The 19,875-nt window shown below is 43.2% G+C and overlaps 1 protein-coding gene across 3 annotated transcripts in view; it reads left to right on the top strand.

Moving 5' to 3' along the window:
- LIN28B (lin-28 homolog B) overlaps positions 1-19,611 on the top strand; it is a gene marked incomplete at both ends in the record, with an annotated part of 89,367 nt that extends 69,756 nt beyond the window's left edge. For all 3 annotated transcript variants that reach the window (XM_082306588.1, XM_082306586.1, XM_082306587.1), the window contains one exon: positions 19,242-19,611. In XM_082306588.1, coding sequence (XP_082162714.1) covers positions 19,242-19,611 — 370 coding nt within the window. The remainder of the gene's footprint in view (positions 1-19,241) is intronic.
- Positions 19,612-19,875: the final 264 nt, after the last annotated feature.

The following is a 19,875-nucleotide window of genomic DNA, read 5'->3' as shown; positions in this document are numbered from 1 at the left end:
TTTTTTCTAACTGATAGGCATGTGATTTTAACTCTGGTGGCGAGAGGCAGGGTAAGGTATGGAAATGCAGACAGCTGCTTCTGAAAGAAACAAAGCTTCAAGGAAGCTTAGCATGCTGAAATCAAGGGGGGCATATAATCTCCATCCTAGGGTGCTAAACTACCAAGCGTCACATCAGTCCAGGGTTATTAACAGCTTTTGCTTTGGGATATGGACTTAGGGCTAAAGCGTGCTCATGAAAGAAAGACTTAAGAACTGCAAGCAACGGCAATCAAGCCAGTCGGATCTCAAAATATGTATGACAGCCTTGCATCCTACTAATAGAGAAGATCTGGAAAAATTAGAAAAAGTGGGTGAAGTGCAGTGTTAGTTTATCAGTTGCAAATCATGCCTTACCTTTATTATTGTACTTTACCTAGCATCTGTATTTTGTTAACTAGATTATTTTCTTAGACAATGGAAATGTACTAAAGGTAATCTGGTATTCAAAAAGGATCTATTACAGTGTGCAAGGGAAAATTATCAGTTAAAACCAGGTTTACCACATGAACCCTGAAATGGATAAAAAAATAGTTTACTGAGCCTAAGAGCTTCACTTGTCTTTGAATCTCCTGTGCTCCCCTGTGATTTATGATTTGGAATTAGAAATGTTTTAAACAACACAGTGAGTATAAAACTGCTGCGCCTTGTGCAGTGTATCCCAGTGAGCCACCTTGTAGCATCTAGGCAGCCTTTAAGGACAACCATATTAAAGAAACATTCAAGTTAAAAATAACTTTCCTAAGCTGCACCCTGCTATTTATGTAAAAGATAAAGAGGTGAGGGACGGGATTTAAACTGACCTTCTTGCTGTGGGGAGAAAGTAGAGGTTACCATGTCCTGCCTTTCTTGCCAGTGCGTCTTTCCTGCGGTTCCCCAGTTCATTGGTCTTCCCCTTTGGCAGCCAGCCATGGCTGCCCCAAAGCTTTTATGCCAGGTTATAGGAACCCCAAGAGGGAGTTTGGCTGCCATTTTTCTGCTTTTGGGGATCATATAGGAGAGGGGAAGCTGCTCTTCCTGACAGTGTCTAGAGCAGCTTGGGGAAAGAAAAGAAGAGAAACGATCAGGTCCTTGATTCCCTACTCTGGTGCACGCTGCAGCAGGCTCAGCGCTGCTGAGCTTCAGGTGCTTCCTGGCTCCTCTCCCAAAGGTACATAGGCCAGCTGGGAGGGCAGGAATAGATTTCGAGTAGTGTGTCTCCTACATCAGGTGAGGTACTGACCTGAGGATCTGGTTAGGGGGATTTCCTTCCTTACTCTGCCAGTGTAGTGCGAAAGCAAGTCACTTGGAACAGGTCAGGGAATTTGCTCTAAAGTACTGATTATGGTTTCTCAGCCCTTTTAAGAACCTCATCAGGCCTAGCGTTGCAAAAGCCTCTGTGTGGTTTCTGTAACAACAGATAATTGTTTTGCAGCATCCCTCTAATATCATTCACAGGTTATGCGGGCTGTATTGTCTTCAGGAGCCAGTATGTCAAAGTCCTCTTGCAAAGAGGCAGACACGTTATTTGGTGCTCGGTGTTGCAGTTCAGTCATTTCTGGCTGCAGCCTCCTTTTCGTGAGGTGCAGTTTGCTTTTCTGATGGCAGGCCCTTTGGGGAGGAAAGGCTGGAGGGATGGCTTCGTGCTTTTCTCATCCCGTTCAGAACAGCGTGCACCACAGCTGGAGTAAACAGGGAGAAGAGTACCTGCACCTGTACCAACAGTACGGAAGGCACCCCTCTCCCAACCTTAGGATATCTAAGCTGTGCACCACAGCTGGAAACCTGCTAGGCAGCCAGCCTTAGTCTTGTGTGTTTTTCACTACCTCTGTTACCTCTTGTGTTGCAGCTTTTCATCAGCAAATGTCTGACATTGCTGGATCATGGCACAGGCATTGCGAGATGTTATCTTCTACATCACAGGCACTGTACAGATGGGTCTTGGCGTGTAACAGTTCACAAGTTTCCCCTTATTTCTCAGACTGAGGAGTCTGCTGTGGGCTATCTTTACTCAAAACTCTTCTTGCTTCCATTTTCATTTTAAGGCACAGAAGAGGTCAAGGCAGGGAAATTTGACCAAATTTTCAGAAGGTGACGATCAGTAACAAAAATTATGCAGGCACAGGTTACCTGGGTTTGGTACAAAGGAAATTAGGACCTGACTATTGATGAAGTTGATGATGATTATTCGTGTGATTAAGAACCACTGGGGCAGGGTCTGAGGCTGCAAGGGAGGGAGAATCAGACTTTTTGATGAATATTTGGGGGAATGAACCTGAGGTAATGTATGATGTGCTGTATAGGACAGAGTTAGGGTTTGGCTTCACTCAAGAACCAACAGATCAGGATTTTAAGAAGGGCAGGGGGAGAATGGGCGAGTAGAATGGACCTGCTGCTGCTGCTAACAACCATTAAAAAAATACAAAGCCAGCTGCTCTCAGAGCAGAGCTTGATCCTTTCAGTGCCTTTAGCAGCACAGTATATATTCAGAGGAGGGGAATTCATGAGGCCCTATGGACCTACACCATGGTATTACACAAAAATGCAAACCCGAACAATGGGTGGCCTCAGCAGTTCCATCTGGCTCGCCATTAACAAGGTTAAAGTAAAGTGGGTTTCCTTGGCTGTGTCACACACAATTTACACTTCAGATGCTTTAACTTTGGAGCCAGACCGGAGGGAGCACTGCTCTAAACGCACGTGGCAAGGGTCTCCTAACATGTGCAGTAAACACATTTGGTATTGATGCTCTTTGAAAGATACAGAGTAGTAGCATTTAGATAATTTGTAAATACTATTTGGAAAGTGCAGACTTTTTGGCTAAACCATTTACAAAAAAAAAAAAATACGGTCAACAAATCAGAATTAGTCAAATACTGTTTACTCAAAATATTTTAAGGACGTTAAAGTGGCTGGATTCAGCTAACAGCAGAAATTGTTGGAGGCCTGAGAAATGTTACCACCAGCATTTCTGGTATGGTAACCTGAAAACTCCAATCCACTTTTAAGCTAAAAGGGATATTGACATACGGAAATGTATTCTGTTGTAAAGCATTCTGCTTTCAGAGCCACCAAAATACTTTGCACAGTTAACCACGGCAAATACTGACCTTTAAAAAATTTTAGTTGTAGAGAGCTAGTGGTACATCAACAGGTATGTTGGCCTGCTAATTTCTATGCCATTGAGTGTCATAAAGCATTGAAGTATCACAGCATTTTGCAGAAATCATGCTCAGCTTTGAGATGCTTCAAGGGAACCTGACTGTCCTACAGGCTGTCCCATTCTTGAATAAAAATTCAGTTGTTATTGAATGAATATCAAAGTTGATAATTCAATTGTGAAGCTGTTTTATGATCTGTAAGACAAGCACATGAGCAGTTAACTCTGTGGTAAAGATCTAAGGTAATTTCCAGAGACAGAATACATCTGTTGTTGCTGCAGAGGTGCTCAAGGCAACCACAGAGCAGAGCGAGTGTTGCACTGCACAACAAATACAAGAAACCTAGCCATCTCATCTGCCTTTGACCCCAAATCATGAGTTCAGTAACAGAGCAGAACTTCATACTCCTCCTGAAGTTAAACAATTAAACTTGTGTACCATAAAACCAGCAGATGCTGTTGACTAACAGTTTTCCTAGCGATGTCAGTAGTCTTGTGTAGGAAGGCCCCGAGCAAGCAGCCTGCTACACTGTGCTTTCTCCTTGGTGAGCTGTGACTGGGCACGCTTCCTCTCCAGCGTGCTGCCGAAAGGTTGGCTTTGGCCTCGCCAGCGTTGAACAGCCCTGCAGTTGCTTTGCGCCTTCCAGGCTTTGCAGTAGGTGAGCCAGTGTCACTGATGGAGGCCTCCCTTACGTGCCATTAATAGAGGGGTTGGTGTGGATGGCCCTGTGCTTGTTTATCCCTCTCCCTCCTCTGTTGCCCAACTCTCTGACCCACCCTCATGGCCCCTCTGTGCTGCCCTTTCATATCTCGTACAAAGACAGGAATATTCTTAAACATTACACTTTAGTTTCTGACTGTATGCAGCAGTCCTGTAATCATAGCCCATGATTATTGTAAGACGCCATTTGACAGGCATGTCAAAGTTGCCAGGCTCCTCTGAAAGGCTTCCTGCCCGCTGCATTTGAGGTAACTACAGGCAAAGTAAATGGAGCTGAGAAGTCATCTCATGACTAATTGGTCATAAACCATTGATGATCCCTTCTCTTCTCCCTTTTTAGCTACCAGACTGCTCTCTGTCCGTGAGCAGCAGCTTTTGACTAAGCCCTGTCTTCACAATAGCATCCGAAAGAAAATAGTCGGAGAGCTATTCTTGCTGAGTCCTGACAGGTGCAGTGCTTCCACACCAAGCATTGCAGTGGAAGGGAAGTGAAGAAAGAATAATGCAGCAAGGCAGAACTCCTGAAGGAGGTAGAAGGGAAACTGTCCAGCTGCAAGTAGCACTCGCATGTGCGTAAGATGGGAAATGCCCCAGCTATGCTAGGTGTGAGTAGAGGGAGAGTTCACAAAAAAAAAAAAAAAAAGGATTAGTTAACCTGAAATAGGGATGGTTGATTTTATGGGGAACATGTAAAAGAATGGTATAAAACCATATTTACTTAAAGGAGGGAAAATATGCATCTCTGTGTGCTGTATTTAGCATGTATTTAACTCAAAGCACACTTTGCAGCCAACTCGGCTACATTTTTGTCAATTAAGTTCTTTTCCAGCTCATTGTGTCTAACTGAAAGGGAATTAGCCACAGCCACCCTGTTTACAAAACTAAGCTCAACATCTGCATCATGTGCCTGGGCTTCCAATGCATGATTCTTTCATCCATCTTTCACATACACATTCCTACTGGTGCAGATTAGATAAATGCAGTATTATGATTGACATAATCATGAACCCAGGTAGAAATCCAGTATAGATTTGTGTAAAGGCCGTGCGTGTGCTGTGACCAGGGGTAAGTCCCAGACACAGGGTGCGGTTCCACATTGCAGTTCCTCTGGCAGGAGTGTTTGAGGACGATGGGAATCTCACTGCTTAATCTACATCCTCCCACCTCCTGCCAGTTTTTATCACACCCACAGTTGTGCCAATGCAATGGTTTATGATTTTGCTTCGACACTGGAGGTGTGATGTGAACCAAGCTAAATAAACACTACAAACTGAAAAAAGTAGATGAATTAACTGAAAAGTTTTGCTGTTGAGAATTGGCTAGCAGCTTTAGTTACTGCATGGATCATCCCCAGGAGTTTCTGAAAGCAGATTATGTGCCTTTGGAAATATTCTTCTTGGAAAGGGGGCTGTTTACTGGATGATTATCATCTTCCATTTATTTTCACGTTACCAAAGAAAAGCTATGAATGAAATGCAAAGTAGTTGAGCTGGAGTCCTCATCACTGCTTACAGTTCTGGATGGGTTGCAGCACTTGAGCAGGATCCCTGGCAGTTCCCTGCGTCTTGCCTGGCACAGCGTACTGTTGCTGGCTTGTCTTACAGTACAGAGTGTGAAAACAGAAGGGCACCCCAGGAGCTGTTGCTGATGCTGCCAAGACAGCAAGCAGCGGTGGCACTTGCTGTGCAAAGCTTTGCGGGAAGCTGGGATGAAAGCTAAGCACAGTAGTTTGTTGAAGACGTTCTGGTTCGGGCTTTTTCACCGTGTAGAAAGTGTGTGTCTTCCGCATCTGATTCTCATTTTTGTGCTTCCTGCCAACAGGGAATGAAAAAGACGTGTGGAGGGTTTTTCTGCATTTGTGCAAAGCCCAATTAAGCTCTTAATAGCCCTCATTTTCCATGTAATGTTTGGGTTGCAGACTTAAATGAAATTACTTTTCATAACTTGTCTATGACTTTTCATCCCAACAGTTGGACAGTAGTGAAATAGCCATAACAAAGATGGCAATTTCAAAATCGGGTATTTTATGCATTGTCCAGGATGTGCTTGATTCCTGCTCTAGTTCTGTGAATGCCAATTAATTTGTGGCCTAATCACCGTATGGTTGTACTCTGTTGTACCATAACTTTTTTTTCCCCTTGCTTTACCAGATATAATCCCGAGGGGCACAGACTCAGATCCTCAAAGCTATGAGGATCTTGCTTGCCTCTGAAGTCAGTGGGACTTAGGCATTTAAATACCTGTAAACGTTTGATTATACATGACAGGGTCAGACAGCTGCCTGTGACAGAGAAAGAAGGTGATGCCACACTCTCCTTCACCAGCTTCTGAGCCTGGGAAGGAGGAGACTTTTCATGAAGGAAATCTGTGGGCTGTGCTTGAGGTACAGAGTCCTGGGTGGGGGACACAGTCTCCTTCCACTCTGTGGTTAATTGGAATTGGGTATTTCCAGGTGTTTTCGATATTTAGAATTAGAAAGTTTGTAAGGAAGAGGGCCAAAGGGATCTTAATTTAAGAGTAAGGCTTTCTGGCCTTCCAGGTTTTCAAGAGTGAGGCTGGTTAATAAACGTTGGGTTCCTAGATTTAATGTTTGGGTGCTGCCAAGAGCCTCAAAACCCGAATTTACTTGCTGTCTGTGTCTTGTCTTAATTGGGGTTTCTACTGGACTCAGAGCTCTAGCTTACAGCTGAGCCCCACAAAATTATCAAATTGGCTCCTGAGCCCTCCCCTTCACCTGTATGGCCCAATCCAGAGAGCACGCTTCAGTCTTACACAAAAGGTCCCCAGGGTTCACCACAGGCCTCACTCGGTGTGAAAGACATGTTTGGATACAAGTCTTCCCTCCATCAGGAGGTTGCTGTGATCTCCAGATGGTCGTTGTTCAGCCTTTTGAAGACAGATTAGTAGATTGTAGGTAAGAGACAGGGCTTTCTCACCTTCACTCTCTAGGGAACAGGGGTCACTGACCATTTCCAGGAGGATTACACCAGTGGTGGAAGCAGCACCTCGAGGCGTGGGGGGCGACTGTGCCTGAAGAGGGCAGGCAGCGATGGAGGCTCTGGGCAGTACAGGGTGAAGAGTTCAGCTACCAAGCCTATGGCAGCTCCTAAGACTGGTGTTGCGGTTTTTACCATGGTGCAGTAATACAGATACCTAACGCTGACACCCGATTCAATTTGTTATTGCATGGATTGAGGGTTGCGGCACCCGTATGCCACCCCTCAGGAGTAGCTGTGAGGGGGGGCTGACTGGGGGCAGGGGTCCTGCTCCAGCCTGGTGCTGAGCAGCCAGGCTCCCACGCGCTGCCTGCCAGCAAACTCCCTGCTCCATCTACCAAGCCATGGGCATTTATCCAGAATGGGAAAAAAATAGGTCCAGTTCTCTGTCTAGCTGTGAGTTCAAATCCACTCAGTTCAGCTGCGGTATTTTAAGATCTTGGGGGAGAAGGATACCCTCAATTTTTCCTGTGGAAGATCTATCACTGGAATAATGTAACTGCTCAATGAATAGTAAGAGTTGTCTCTATAACCTCATAGCAGTATTGCCAATAATCACTAAAACAGGAAGAAACTGGGTTTCAGTCAGGGCTAATGAAATCCTATGGATTCCTATGGATTTGGCGTGTTATATGTTGCACTAACCACTGCAGTATGTCCCAGTTACCTTTCCATGTCTACTAACCTGCCCTCAGAGCCTGGGATTGGAGAAGAGCAGACAGGCTACCAGCATAACTGAGTGATCCTTTATTTTGCCAGAAGTTGGGATTTGCCCTCCAAAACGGAAGAGCTCGTCATCGTTCCCTCTACAGAAATTCAGTACCTTGCTGGCCTGCGCGCACTTTGCATAAGTGGCTGCAGAGACATATGTGCCTTCTTCCACCCCAAGCAGAGGTCTGATTCATCACTAGCAACTTCAGGGCTTCCATTAAAAATGTGTTGCCCTTTCTGCCTCCGTGCACTTCCAGTCTTAACGTACAGTTTTCCTGCCTTGCACAGTGAATGCTACTGGATAACTGGAAGGTTATTTGGTTTAGGGTGTAGATGAATTGTTAAGGCACAGACATGATCCTGGCATTAATCACTCTGCTGGTTTGTGACTGCTTTCAAAATTGTAAATTCAGGGCTTCCATAATTGAAGTTGTGGCTTTGGTATGAATTTCTGATCAAAACTACAGATAGCTGGTTGTGCTGTGCTCGGTGATCGTGTCCATTGTGTTCTTCTTTGGCCAGTGCACTCAGTGTCCGACTTGCAATCTGCTGTCCTCTTGCATTGATCACAACTGGGGTGCCCTTATCTGAATCAGTCTTTGCTTTCAAACATCTTATTTTAAGTCTAGGGTTCCTGTTTTATCTAAATCTCCTGATGCAGAGTTCATCGGTCATGCCAGGAAAATTGATCCTTGGCCTATAAACATCCTTACTTTTGACGTTGTTCATTCATTCTTTCTTAACCTGAAAGGCTGCACATAAATGGGCGGAAGAATCAAACACATCGCTCCTCTACCTTGGCTATAATTCTTTGGTTTTCTTTTTTCAACTTTGTGATTTATGCTGCGTTATGCTTTCAAGCGTTACATCAACCAGCAAACACAGATTTGGTGGAACTGAGGGTCTTCAGCCTGCATTGCTGCGTTGCCTCGCAGCTTGTATCAGCCTGATCTCTGCAACCAGCCCTGGCTACTGCAATGTGACTTTTCAGTATTCATACACAGTGGGAAATTCTTTTCTCAGTTACACTATTAAAGTTAACAGAGAATAAGCTCAGTGGAGTCATCAAAATTGCTCTGGATTTACACACATGTGACTGAGAGCAGAATTAAGACCATTAAGTTGCTCTGTTTCTTGGAAGATGCAATCTTTAAAAAAGTTTTATTAACCTCATTGTTATCATTTTACTGGAGTGATTTCATTTAATCTACTTAATCACAACCAAGGGGGATAAAGTGATCTAGTTTGCCACATATAATGAAATGGTTTCAGTAATGTTTCGTTATTTTTAACTGTATACAGAATTAACAGAAGTCAGAGAAAGAAGTATTAAACTCAAACCCATGCATGAGATTTGCCAAACTAAGAAAAAGGAAACACCAAATTTTGAATTAACAATGTTGTTTTTATGTGCACAAATGTGTTTTTTATTTTTATGTACACAATTATAGATGAATTAGCAATGAAGATAAATCTGGTGGTGAGATGGGGTGGAATAGTAAAAAATGGCATTATTTCACTTTTAATTCTGAAGGATCAGGCAGTGTGGGACCACAGAAATACCTGCCTCAGGTGGGAATTAAAAGCTTTAATATATGAGGCTTAATCCAGTTGCAGCTGAAATCCTCTTTTCATGCTTTACTGTTGCTTCTGCATTTTGATGTGAAAAGTTTCAAAATTAATTTTTTCTTTATGATGTTGAAAGCCTCTTAAAAATGCATTACAGAAAATGCTGAACACAACCGTTTAGTAATAATGTCAATATATGGAGCTAGTCCATTTTAGACATCTTAAGATGCAAGTTTGGAAAAGTGAATTAGGAACTGACTGCTTGCTTTCTCAGTGCTTCAGAGTGATATATATTTCCCTTACCAGTAAAATATGGCTACAGAACATCCAAATGGCTTAATTCTTCTTGCAGGTATCGAACACGTGAACTTACAGGTGCTATTTCAAGCAAAACCAACCACCGTGTTTGATGTCCTTTTGTTACACAGTTGGGAAAGGAAGCCCTGCATGTATTTCATGTGACACGGCTTAACTCTGTCGGTTCCGTGAGCTCTGTAAGGAGCCCCTATAGAGGTAGCTGGCATGGCCTCCTCGCGGTGGGTGTGTCAGTAACCGCCCCTTCCTTTCTGAAGAATGAAATGAGGATGTGAGTTGCTGGTCAAATCATGCAAGTCATCGAATTCAGTGAATGTAATAGCAGAATCCATTTGAAGGCAAGGATCTAAGTCAGTCCGTATTCCTGTCGCCAGGTATTTCTGAAACTTTGTGCATGATACCGATTTGTAAAGGATACCTAAAGTCATATGACTCTAAACTGGTAATTGGGGAAGAAGAATAGGTTATGAACTTCCAGAGCAGCCTTCCTCCTCCTCTTCCTCTACCACTGCTTACTTCAGTGCTCCAGCCTTCTGCCAGAATGCTATTTGCTGTTTCCTGCTGTTGTGAGGAGTTGGTATTACTCGTATTTGCTGCTAACATCAGTGATAAAATGAGGAACAAAAGGGAAATGGCAATTTTTAACAACTAATTCCCAGTTACTTACTACCCTCTTATCTCGTCTGTGGATTAGCTGATCAGTGGATGTAGAAACCCTGGAACCGGCTCTGCGGAGAGGCAGATAAGGTCAGGCGTGCCCCTTAGCTCATGAACAGCACCTCACTGACCCAGAAAGAGTTGAGCTGGTTTTATGCAGCATGCATCCTTATCCACATGGCCAGGAGGCTCGAGCCACCTCTGTGAAGACTTCTGGTGTTACTGGACTCTGTCTCTGTCAACAGGCACACCCTGTGGCCGAGGTGGTTTCAAACCCAGCCAGCCAAGGTCTGCTTAGTCCTGGCCACCCCCACGCCTGCCCAGTGCTGCACCCCAGCTGGCTTTGGCCACAGGCTGCAAACGTGGGTACGCACCGCAGCGATACCCGGAGCAAACCTGTATGGCAGCCTTTCCACCAACAGGAGAAAATACTTACTGTTTTTGAAAGTACTGCATACAGAACTGTTTTAATTCAAAATCCCTTTTTTTATTGTTCCCACAGAAATTAAGGCTTACAAGGGAAATTTGTGGTTGAGAATATTTATGTGTGTGGTTTCATAAAGCAAAAAGATTAACAGTAGTAGACTTATTTGAAATCATGGTATAACATTTCATGTGTGATATGCGTGATATACGACTGTTTAAAACATAACTTACTTAAACCGTCACTGATCTTGTATCTGCTTTATCTGGATGGGTTAAAGCCATTAAAATATACACATTCTTTCCATGCTATATTGATAGTATTGGAGCAAAACCATCTTTCATGTTATTTAGAAAAAGACCTCGCTTTGTAAATTGTTATTTCAGGCGTTCTTAACTCTCAATATAAAGAAAACCCTTTTGTTGTAACAAATAAAAGTACGTCCAAAGCATTCCTCTGTGAGGATGCATTTCATAAGGATTTTTATGTGATCATGTGAAAAAATAATTTTCTTCTATGCCTGTAAAGAGGTCTGAGTGGATAGCAGAGATAAGGTTTCATGGAAAGGAAGAAAGAGTGGAAACAACATCGTTGAGGTTATTTTTTAAGAGCTGCTGTCTGTGTAGTCCTTTCTGTTTTTGTGGAGAAAAAGACTGCATGTTGTGCACTTTGAACCACCTTTCTGTTTCATTGTTGTTCTTGGTTCTCAAAAAAAAAAAAAAAATCCACCTTCCAGTAAAATCGTATTAGCAGATCTTAAACAAATTCGTTTCCTCACGGACTTAAGCTAAATTGTATCCCGACAGGCCTGATTTATCAGGCAAATGCCCCACGTTGTTTGTCAGCTTCTTTGTTGGGGGGGGAGGGGGAGGGGAAACCCAAGCAACAAAAGACCGTAACCTATTGATATTACTTCTGCGATACACCGGGGGAAATAGATTGATTTAGAACTAACCACAGAAAACTAGTCAATCTGATGAGTTTACAATGGAGCATTTTTATTTATTTATTTGTAACAAGAGTAAACATCGTCAATATTCGACCCTGTGTTATTGGAAGCCTTGCAGACAGTGGGTTTGTGTCAGCGTGCTGGGGCTATCTGTAAGATGAAAGAAGGCAAGCTTAAAAAAATGGAGGGACCTTGTTTTTCTCAAGAAATTGAAAGTCTCCAGTTTCTGATACGTTATCACGTGTTGTAGGATTTGGAGGAGAAATCGATAAATGAGCATTTTTATTTTATGTCATCTTTATTTCTTAAGGAGGTGTTGTGTTTTGTTTTTTAGAAAATGATAGTTCTGTTAATCTCAAAAAGCTAGTAAAGAACAAGAAATTTTCAAACTGAATTTTATTGAAGAACAACAGCCTGCAATTAACTTTCCCAGCATGTCGCCTCTGCACAGTGGTTTGCATGAACAAGGGGTTCAGGGTAGCAAATACTCACAGGATCAGCACAAATCTAAATGTGGCCCTGATGTGCCGCTTTCTGAATTGATAAGACGCCGTTTTCCAACATAAAATAAATAATATTAAAAAATATTACAAATATCTAAAAATAATCACGATTTTAAAATTAAACTGATTTTTTTAAATGGATTGATAAATGAGTGTGCTAGTAAAGTTTTCTGCCTTAGTGTGACCCTGCTTGCTGGACACACCATAAATGCTCTGATGAAGATGGTAAATGCTTCATTCTCTAGTTTATTTAACAAGCTAATTTCACATGACCTTAAATGATTTTTTCAGTATTATTTCGCTATTCAGTATGTTGAATACTAATACCTTACTAGAGTGTTTTCAAAGTTACCTGTATTCTCTCCTGCATTCAGCTACAGCTTAAGAGTGAAAGGTTGATAAACAAAATGGCATAAAACCAGCAATGTGCATGTGAGCAGAAACATTCCAGCAATTTCCCTCTCAGAGGGCGCAGGCAGAGCATGGAGGTTCAGTGCATCTTGTGTATGTCTTGTTGACTCACTGGTGGGTTTTCATCCTTTAAAAACAAAAAGCCGGGCCATGTTTCTGCGGGTGAATTTCCCGCTGGGTGCGGGGAGCGGGGCAGCTGCGGGGCACGGTCAGCAGCAAGGGAGCGCAGCCATGCACCGCGGAAAGGCTCCCTCCTGCGCCCCATGATTTTTTAAAAAGCACAGGCCGGCTTTATTTCTCCTGGGATTTAATACTGCTTAAAAGGTTCGGGGAGGGGGTGGAGGGGCAGAAATCTCCCGAAACAATGCCTGCAAGGGAATCCCCTGGTAAAAGCAGCAGAGGAAGGAGTGAAATGCCAGAGGAGCTGGTGCCCAGTGCGGGGCTGCCGGCAGGCGCTGGCCACTGCTCGGGGTGCACTGGGGTCCCCACCGCCTCCTGCTCCTGCTGCTCCGGCAGCTTGTTGCCCCGGCAGCTGACCACACTTTTTTATTTTCCAGGGACAGTTGCCGCATGTTTTTAAGTTGCAGCGACTGCAGCCTCATATTTAGTTTCAGCATTTCTTGCTGTACAAGGATGAGGTCTGCACATGCTGTCTGTTTTAAGGCATAAAGGTAATGCCCTGTTTCAAAAATACTCAAAGTGTTTTTTCACTTTTAAGTGTAGGCTTCTCAGCAAGAAGGATTTTCATATTATACCTGTATTAAGTAAAAGTGATTAGTCCTTTTATAATACAGAGGTGCCTGTTTAGCAGCAATCACCTGTGATCCTGTCAGTCTTTGGACTGCTGCTGTGACAGATTTGATATCCAGGATTTGGTCACTGGAATATCTAAGTAATCCATTAAAATATGCTTGTATTTATCTCAAAGACAATTTGAAATTAGCAGATCCTCGGCAGTCCAGGAGACTCTCTCAGTTCTGCGAGGTGTTGGAGGTGTTTCTCACTCATCCCAGGTGGTGCCTGAGCAAGCACACTCCTCCCCGAGCTTTTCTAAGTGTCCCCATCCACTAGTGAGAAGTGTCCCCTTGCACTGCCCCACGGCCCGATTTTCAAGACAAGTCACTGAAGCCCTTGAAGAGTAAAACATCTTGGTTTTGTCTAAGGTCCGTATCTCTGTTAGATCGTGGATAGTTTAACCTCCCTTTACAGCAAAATAGCATAGTTCAAGCGATCTGCTGTGTGTTCTGTCTGCAAGAACTGTCCTTTCCTTAGGTATGCTGTGAAAGTAATTACTAAAAAAGACAGCACATTTAAGTATACTTTTAAACGTTTCCTTTATGCTTTAACTGCTTAGTTAGCATTCAGTGTATTGTAGAAACATCTCACTTGCACATGCTGTTAGAATACCATGCCATTTTTGAAAGCATTAACATTGCTAGATGGAGCATTGTTAACCAAGATGTAGTTTTTTGTTGTCTGATAGCATTCAAAAAGGAAAAACAAAAGAGAAGTTGGTGTAGGGAATATCCTGGTGAATTATTTTAGTCTTCCTCTGACTGTTGCCCCTTTCTTCCCTTTGCTATCCCTGTTAGATGTTAACCCCCTCCCTTCCCCCACCAAGAAAAAGTCAGTCATCAGGGTAATTTTAAAGCTTTTTCTCTCAACAGATAATAGTATGGAGCCACACAAATGATTCTCTACTTGTCATATATATTGGATTATCATCTAAATCATATTATAAAGCAGCATGAAGAAGCAAGCAGTGGTTCTTACCCTCCTTACTGCTTAGCTCAGCTGAGCTGTTATTGTGGCAAACGTATTTGCAAGGCAGGGGTATTGTCATTTTAAAAGGGATAGGGCTAGGGTGTGCTTCCTAAGTAGGAGCTGACTGCTGGGACAAGGAAAAAAGCTGAAGAGTAGAGAGTATTTTGTTTTGCATTTGCTTGTGAAATTGAGTACTTCTAATGAATTTCCATCATCAGTTTATTGCAATTAATACAACATAGTTTATGTTGGAATCTGTATGCTTTTTGCTTGTTCATGTTTCCTTTAATATGTATAGTTCTGTGCAATCACAAATCCATAGGGAAGGAGAATTTAGAAGTGTTTTTTAACCTTGCTATATGCTCTCTTCTTTCTTCATTAGTAGGTATTAATGTTACTGTTTTCTTGAGAATATTGAAATACAATGCCAGACAAGTTCCTCAAGGTGTTTCTTTATTAAAATGTTCATCTTTTTTATATCAAAAAATCACCCTGATTCACCTTCCTGTCAGTGCTGTAGTGAAGAAAGGATTCCCCGTTACGATAATTGCCATCTCTTTATTTACTCTGTTGCGTTATTTTTTTAAGCCTGAAGCTACCTAATAAATCATGGGAGCCTACTGTGAGAAAGACAGTCCTATTTTAACAAATCCTTCTTGCTGTTGCTTTTTTGTAAGGGTTACTTCTACTATAATTGCACTTCAAAGGGCTTTTTGTGGTTTATTCATTCGGGGATGTAAATTACATATAAACTTTTATGTTGTGTTCAAGCTAACATAGGTTCTTTCCATGGTGCTTCTGAAGTGAAGAAATATTTGTTATGGTTGTACTAATGTAGAGTTTCTGAGAACGTACTCAAATGAGAATTTGCTAATTTTCTTAGCAGGAGCCAGCTTGTATATTGTTCTATATATTTATGTATATGGAGATGTGGATGTATAAGCTTGTGTACACATATCATATGCTATCAGGTTTCATCATGTTGTAACGTGAAGAGTTGAAGCATTTTGGACAAAAGGGCTAATACCATACCTTAATGCGCATGGATGATGCCGTGTGGTATCATTTGTGAGCTCTGAGGTGGCTGACCATTTCCATTTCGGTGTAAATCCCTTGAGAGGGAAGGCATTTCAGAGCAGGGTGTGATCTGTTCTCCTGGTAAGAGTGATTGACAAGGAATGACTAAATAGTTAAAAGCGCTGAATAAATACCACCCTCCTGTTTAAGTCCAGGCACACCCCGATGTCGTGGTTTAACCCCAGCCAGCAACTGAGCACCACACAGCCGCTCGCTCGCTCCCCCGCAGTGGGATGGGGGATTGAATCGCAAGAGTAAAAGTAAGAAAACTCGTGGGTTGACATAAAGACAGTTTTATAGGAAAAGCAAAAGCCACGCACACAAGCAAAGCAAAACAAGGAGTTCATTCGCCACTTCCCATCAGCAGGCCATCTCCAGGAAAGCAGGGCTTCATCACATGTAACGGTTACTTGGGAAGACAAACGCCATCACACCGAATGTCTCCCCTTTTCTAATTCTTCCCCCAGCTTTACATGTTGAGCATGACATCATATAGTGTGGAATATCCCTTTGGTCAGTTGGCGTCAGCTGTCCCGGCTGTGTCCTCTCCCAGCTTCTTGTGCACCCCCAGCCCCCTCACTGGTGGGGTGGGGTGAGGAGCAGAAAAGGCCTTGACCCTGTGTAAGCACTGCTCAGCAGTAATGAAAACATCCCTGTGTTATCAACGCTCTTTTCAGCACAAATCAAAAACACAGCCCCGTACTAGCTACTATGAAGAAAATTAATTCTATCCCAGCCAAAACCAGCACACCTGGCTGCTGCATACATATTCTAATGCGACACTTTAGACAGATGCTTGAGTTGGCTGGTAACAAAAAACATTCCTGAAAAGCCAAATCATAGTTTAATCACAGCTGCTTCTGATAGAGTTTTCTTTTATGGTGACATCTTAACAGAAATTTGAATAAATGTAGGGAATTACAATATTTTGCAAGTAGGATGTATTGATAAATATATATGCAAAAGGTGACGGAGGCCTCTTGAGTGGAAGCAGGGGCTCTGACAGCAGGTTCTTGGTCAATTGGTGAGGTGAAATGGTTCAGTGAATTGGATAACGCAGTGCATACCATAGTGACTGATTAAATTGATTTGTCCGTGGCTACCGCCTACCCTGCTACTGAGGCCCTTTAACCTATTTTCAAACTTTTTTCTTTTTTAAACCACTCTAAATACATGTGCTATTAAGGGAAGGAAGCAAGTGCAAATGCATTCACATCTATAAAATTCTGTATTCTGAATTAAGATAAAATGTACGATTTTCAGAATGTCTGCACGCTCCCATGTTATGGTGTGCTACACTATACTTAGCCCAGGAACAAGTACACTGCTAGAAACCGATGAAGAAGATAATAATAAACATCATTCTTGAATATAACCTAAATTATAATAAATACCACATTTGTGAATTCTTAGATGTATTTCTTGGAGGGGGAGAAAGTAAAATACTTAAGGGTTTCTGTTGTTGCTGTTCTTTTTTTTTTCTAATTGCAAATTTTACTTCTGTACTATTTTATCCAGAAGGTATTTAGAAGGCTTGTCAGGAAAACATAGCTCGATACCAGTTAAGAAGACTGAATGCTACTGTTAAGTGGGGGTCATTAATCTGAAAATATCTGCAATGATTTGGGAAAAAGTAGTCAGATGGATATTGTTTAATAACTTAAAACTTTTTTTTTTTTAAATTACAGGGGAAAAAAGCTTTATGTTTTGGTCTTAGATCAGGATGTTTGTATTTTACAACATATTTAGTATGTCTTTGCTAGGGAAATCAATACTAAATAACAATAGGGCTTGTACATGTTAATTTTCTGCTTGATTCAAGGGAAGCTTTATATTCTGTGTCTCTTCATAGATTGTTTTGTAGTATATGCAGGCAGACTAGTGTAAGCATAGTCTTCAAATTCCACTGAAAACATCACATAAAACTTTTGTGCAGTGGTGACGTAAAAATGGAACCAGTTCATCTAAAATATGTTATTGCAGTTGTCATAGAAGTGCAGAGCTCAGTATAATGGGTTTTGTTTCTTGTTTCTTATTAATTTTTAGGAAAGATAGGACAGTTTAATTACAATGTTTTCTGAAAGGATAATGAAGTTCTGTTCATTTAACTTCTCTAAATTATAGGTCAGTTTTGTAGGACATGACAGCATGCCATGGGCAACTTAGGCTATTTTTTCATTTGTCTGTTAAAATAAAGATACGGTTCGTATCTTGCTAGTAGTGAAGAGGAGAGATGAAGAGGGAGATGCTTGGGGCTTGTTCTTGAAGTGGATTTGCAAATGTTAACAGCCATTTTGCAATCCTTTTAAAAATTACTCAGGTTTTATCAATAGCATTTCCTTGGAAGGTGAAGTATATCCTGTAGGTGAGACTCCAGCTGTACATACAGCTTTGCATGGACTGAACTTCTTGGTTTTGTATAGACTAGTAGTGACCACTAAATGCTAGCCAAAACAGTGCTGTGTTACTTTCCAGGAATCTGAAAATTTAGAATATTTTTATGTGGGCTCGAGTCAGAACATGTTGCACTATTTTGTACATGTAGTTAGTTATAGTTACAGTCTTTTTTAATCCTTCACTTGACTGCACCAGGCCTAAGTATTTGTGCAGTTGTTTTTTAAATCAGTTGTTAAGGGAAGGCAAAAAAAAGAAATCATCATTATTGGTTTAGTTGTCTCCAGCAGCGTGTTAGATTGTAATAAATTAAATTTCTATGTATTCAGTGCAAGTTTTGTAAAACAAAGAAACAGAAACCATAGAAAAATAGCCACAATAGAAAGCTCAGTGGTGAACATGACCAGCATAGGGTCACCATGTCAAAGGTGTGTAATTACTTCTTCGTATCGTGTTAGAATAACGTAATCCAAGGACTGGCGTTCCTGGTGCGTGTTACAAAGCGAGAGGATTTAGTAAGGAATTGCTGGAGATTTCTTCAGGACTCCCCTGCCTAACAGGGTCAATAGAAGAATATTTAGTGGATTTTAGCCATTTTTGAGAACTGGGGGGGAGGCCTTGTGCCGCATGGAGGAGGCACTCTGCGCCCATCGGCTCCTGTGGGAGACGGCACCCCGGGTCTCCACCACTTGCACATGGCTTGGGAATTTCGAGAGAAAGCAAACCAACCCTGTTTGGTGACTCTTGCCCGGTCTTTATTTATTTTCTTTTGAATCGAAACCGTAAATGCTATTACGAACTATTACAACGTAAGCGTTGTAAGAGCTTGGCCCCCACCCCGCTCCCCGTGCTGTGGCTGAGCCGGAGGAGGCAAGGTGCGGGCCCCGGGCGAGAGCCTGGCTAGCGACAGGGCACCGCGTCCCTCCTCCACATTTGGGTTTCCCTGGCTGAAAGCGGCATGTCCAGAAGGAGGTGGGTGCGTCCGAGGCCGAACATCTCCTCTCTGCACGTTTCTTTATGGCCCCGACCCGGCGAGGGGCGCAGGCAGAGTGAAGCCGCCTGAGGGCGAAGCCGCCGCAGGGTGCGGAGGCCGGTGCCGGTGGCGCCCCGCCTCCCTCCTCCCGCCGCCCCGCTTCGCGGCGCTGGGCCCGTCACCGGCGAAGCGCGGGTGCTCGCAGCCGTTCCGTGCTCTCGGTACCTGGGTAAGCGGCGGCGGCGGCGGATGCTCGAATCTCTGGTGCCCTCTAGTGGGGCCGGGGCCGGGGCCCTGCCCGGGAGGCGGCGGCCGCGCCCCGGGGGCGGCCCGCTGGGCAGAGCTGAGCCGGCGGGCTGGCGTCCCCGGTCCCAAGCGCAAGGTGTCTTTTGGCACCGGCGCGACAAAGGGGCGCCTTCCAAGTGACTTAAAAAGCAAAACTGAAATGCACTTCAGCCCGCGGCGGTGGGGTATCGGTGCAGAAGCCCCCGCGGTTTCGCCAGCAGACCTTGTGCACGCTCACGCCGAGCTTACCTGACGGAGAAAATCTTACCGTTTGGCGCTGCGCTTTGTAACTAGCTGTCTCTCTTTGTTTTTAGATGCTACAACTGTGGTGGCCTCGACCACCACGCTAAAGAATGTAGTCTACCTCCGCAGCCAAAGAAGTGCCATTACTGTCAGAGCATCATGCACATGGTGGCTAACTGCCCCCATAAAACTGTCTCGCAGCAGCCCACTAGTTCTCAGGGAAGACACGAAGCTGAGCCGCAGCCTTCCACTTCTGCTTTCCCGAGAGAAGGGGGAGGGACGCACGGCTACTCGTCTCCATCGTACTCTCAGGAGGGCAGGTTGGAGATCTCGGAGCGCTCGGGCAGGTCACCGCAGGAGGCTTCGTCGAGTAAGTTGTCTGCGTCGCCCGAAGAACCAAGCAGAAAGGGGCCTTCTGTTCAGAAAAGGAAAAAAACTTAACGTGTTTGTCATAACTTTCCATTTTCTTTATCCTCTTGGGATGTCTACCTCATGCAAATACAGGGGAAATAATTTCATTATCAGTAGCTGACCTGGAATTTTAACTACTGTTGAGGAACTGTGAATTTTTTTTCTTTAATAGACAAATCACTCCAAGCAAAATACATTTGAGCAGGGTGCATTACATTTTACCTTCTGTATGTGTGTGTATGAGTGTGCACGCGCGTGTGTGTATGTGTACATATCTATAAATATATTTTTTTT

The sequence above is a fragment of the Platalea leucorodia genome (assembly GCF_965183815.1).
Source record: "Platalea leucorodia genome assembly, chromosome: 3".
In the NCBI taxonomy this organism is placed as follows: domain Eukaryota; kingdom Metazoa; phylum Chordata; class Aves; order Pelecaniformes; family Threskiornithidae; genus Platalea; species Platalea leucorodia.
Note: the sequence above shows the minus strand (reverse complement) of the source record. Positions and strands in the feature narration are given on the sequence as shown.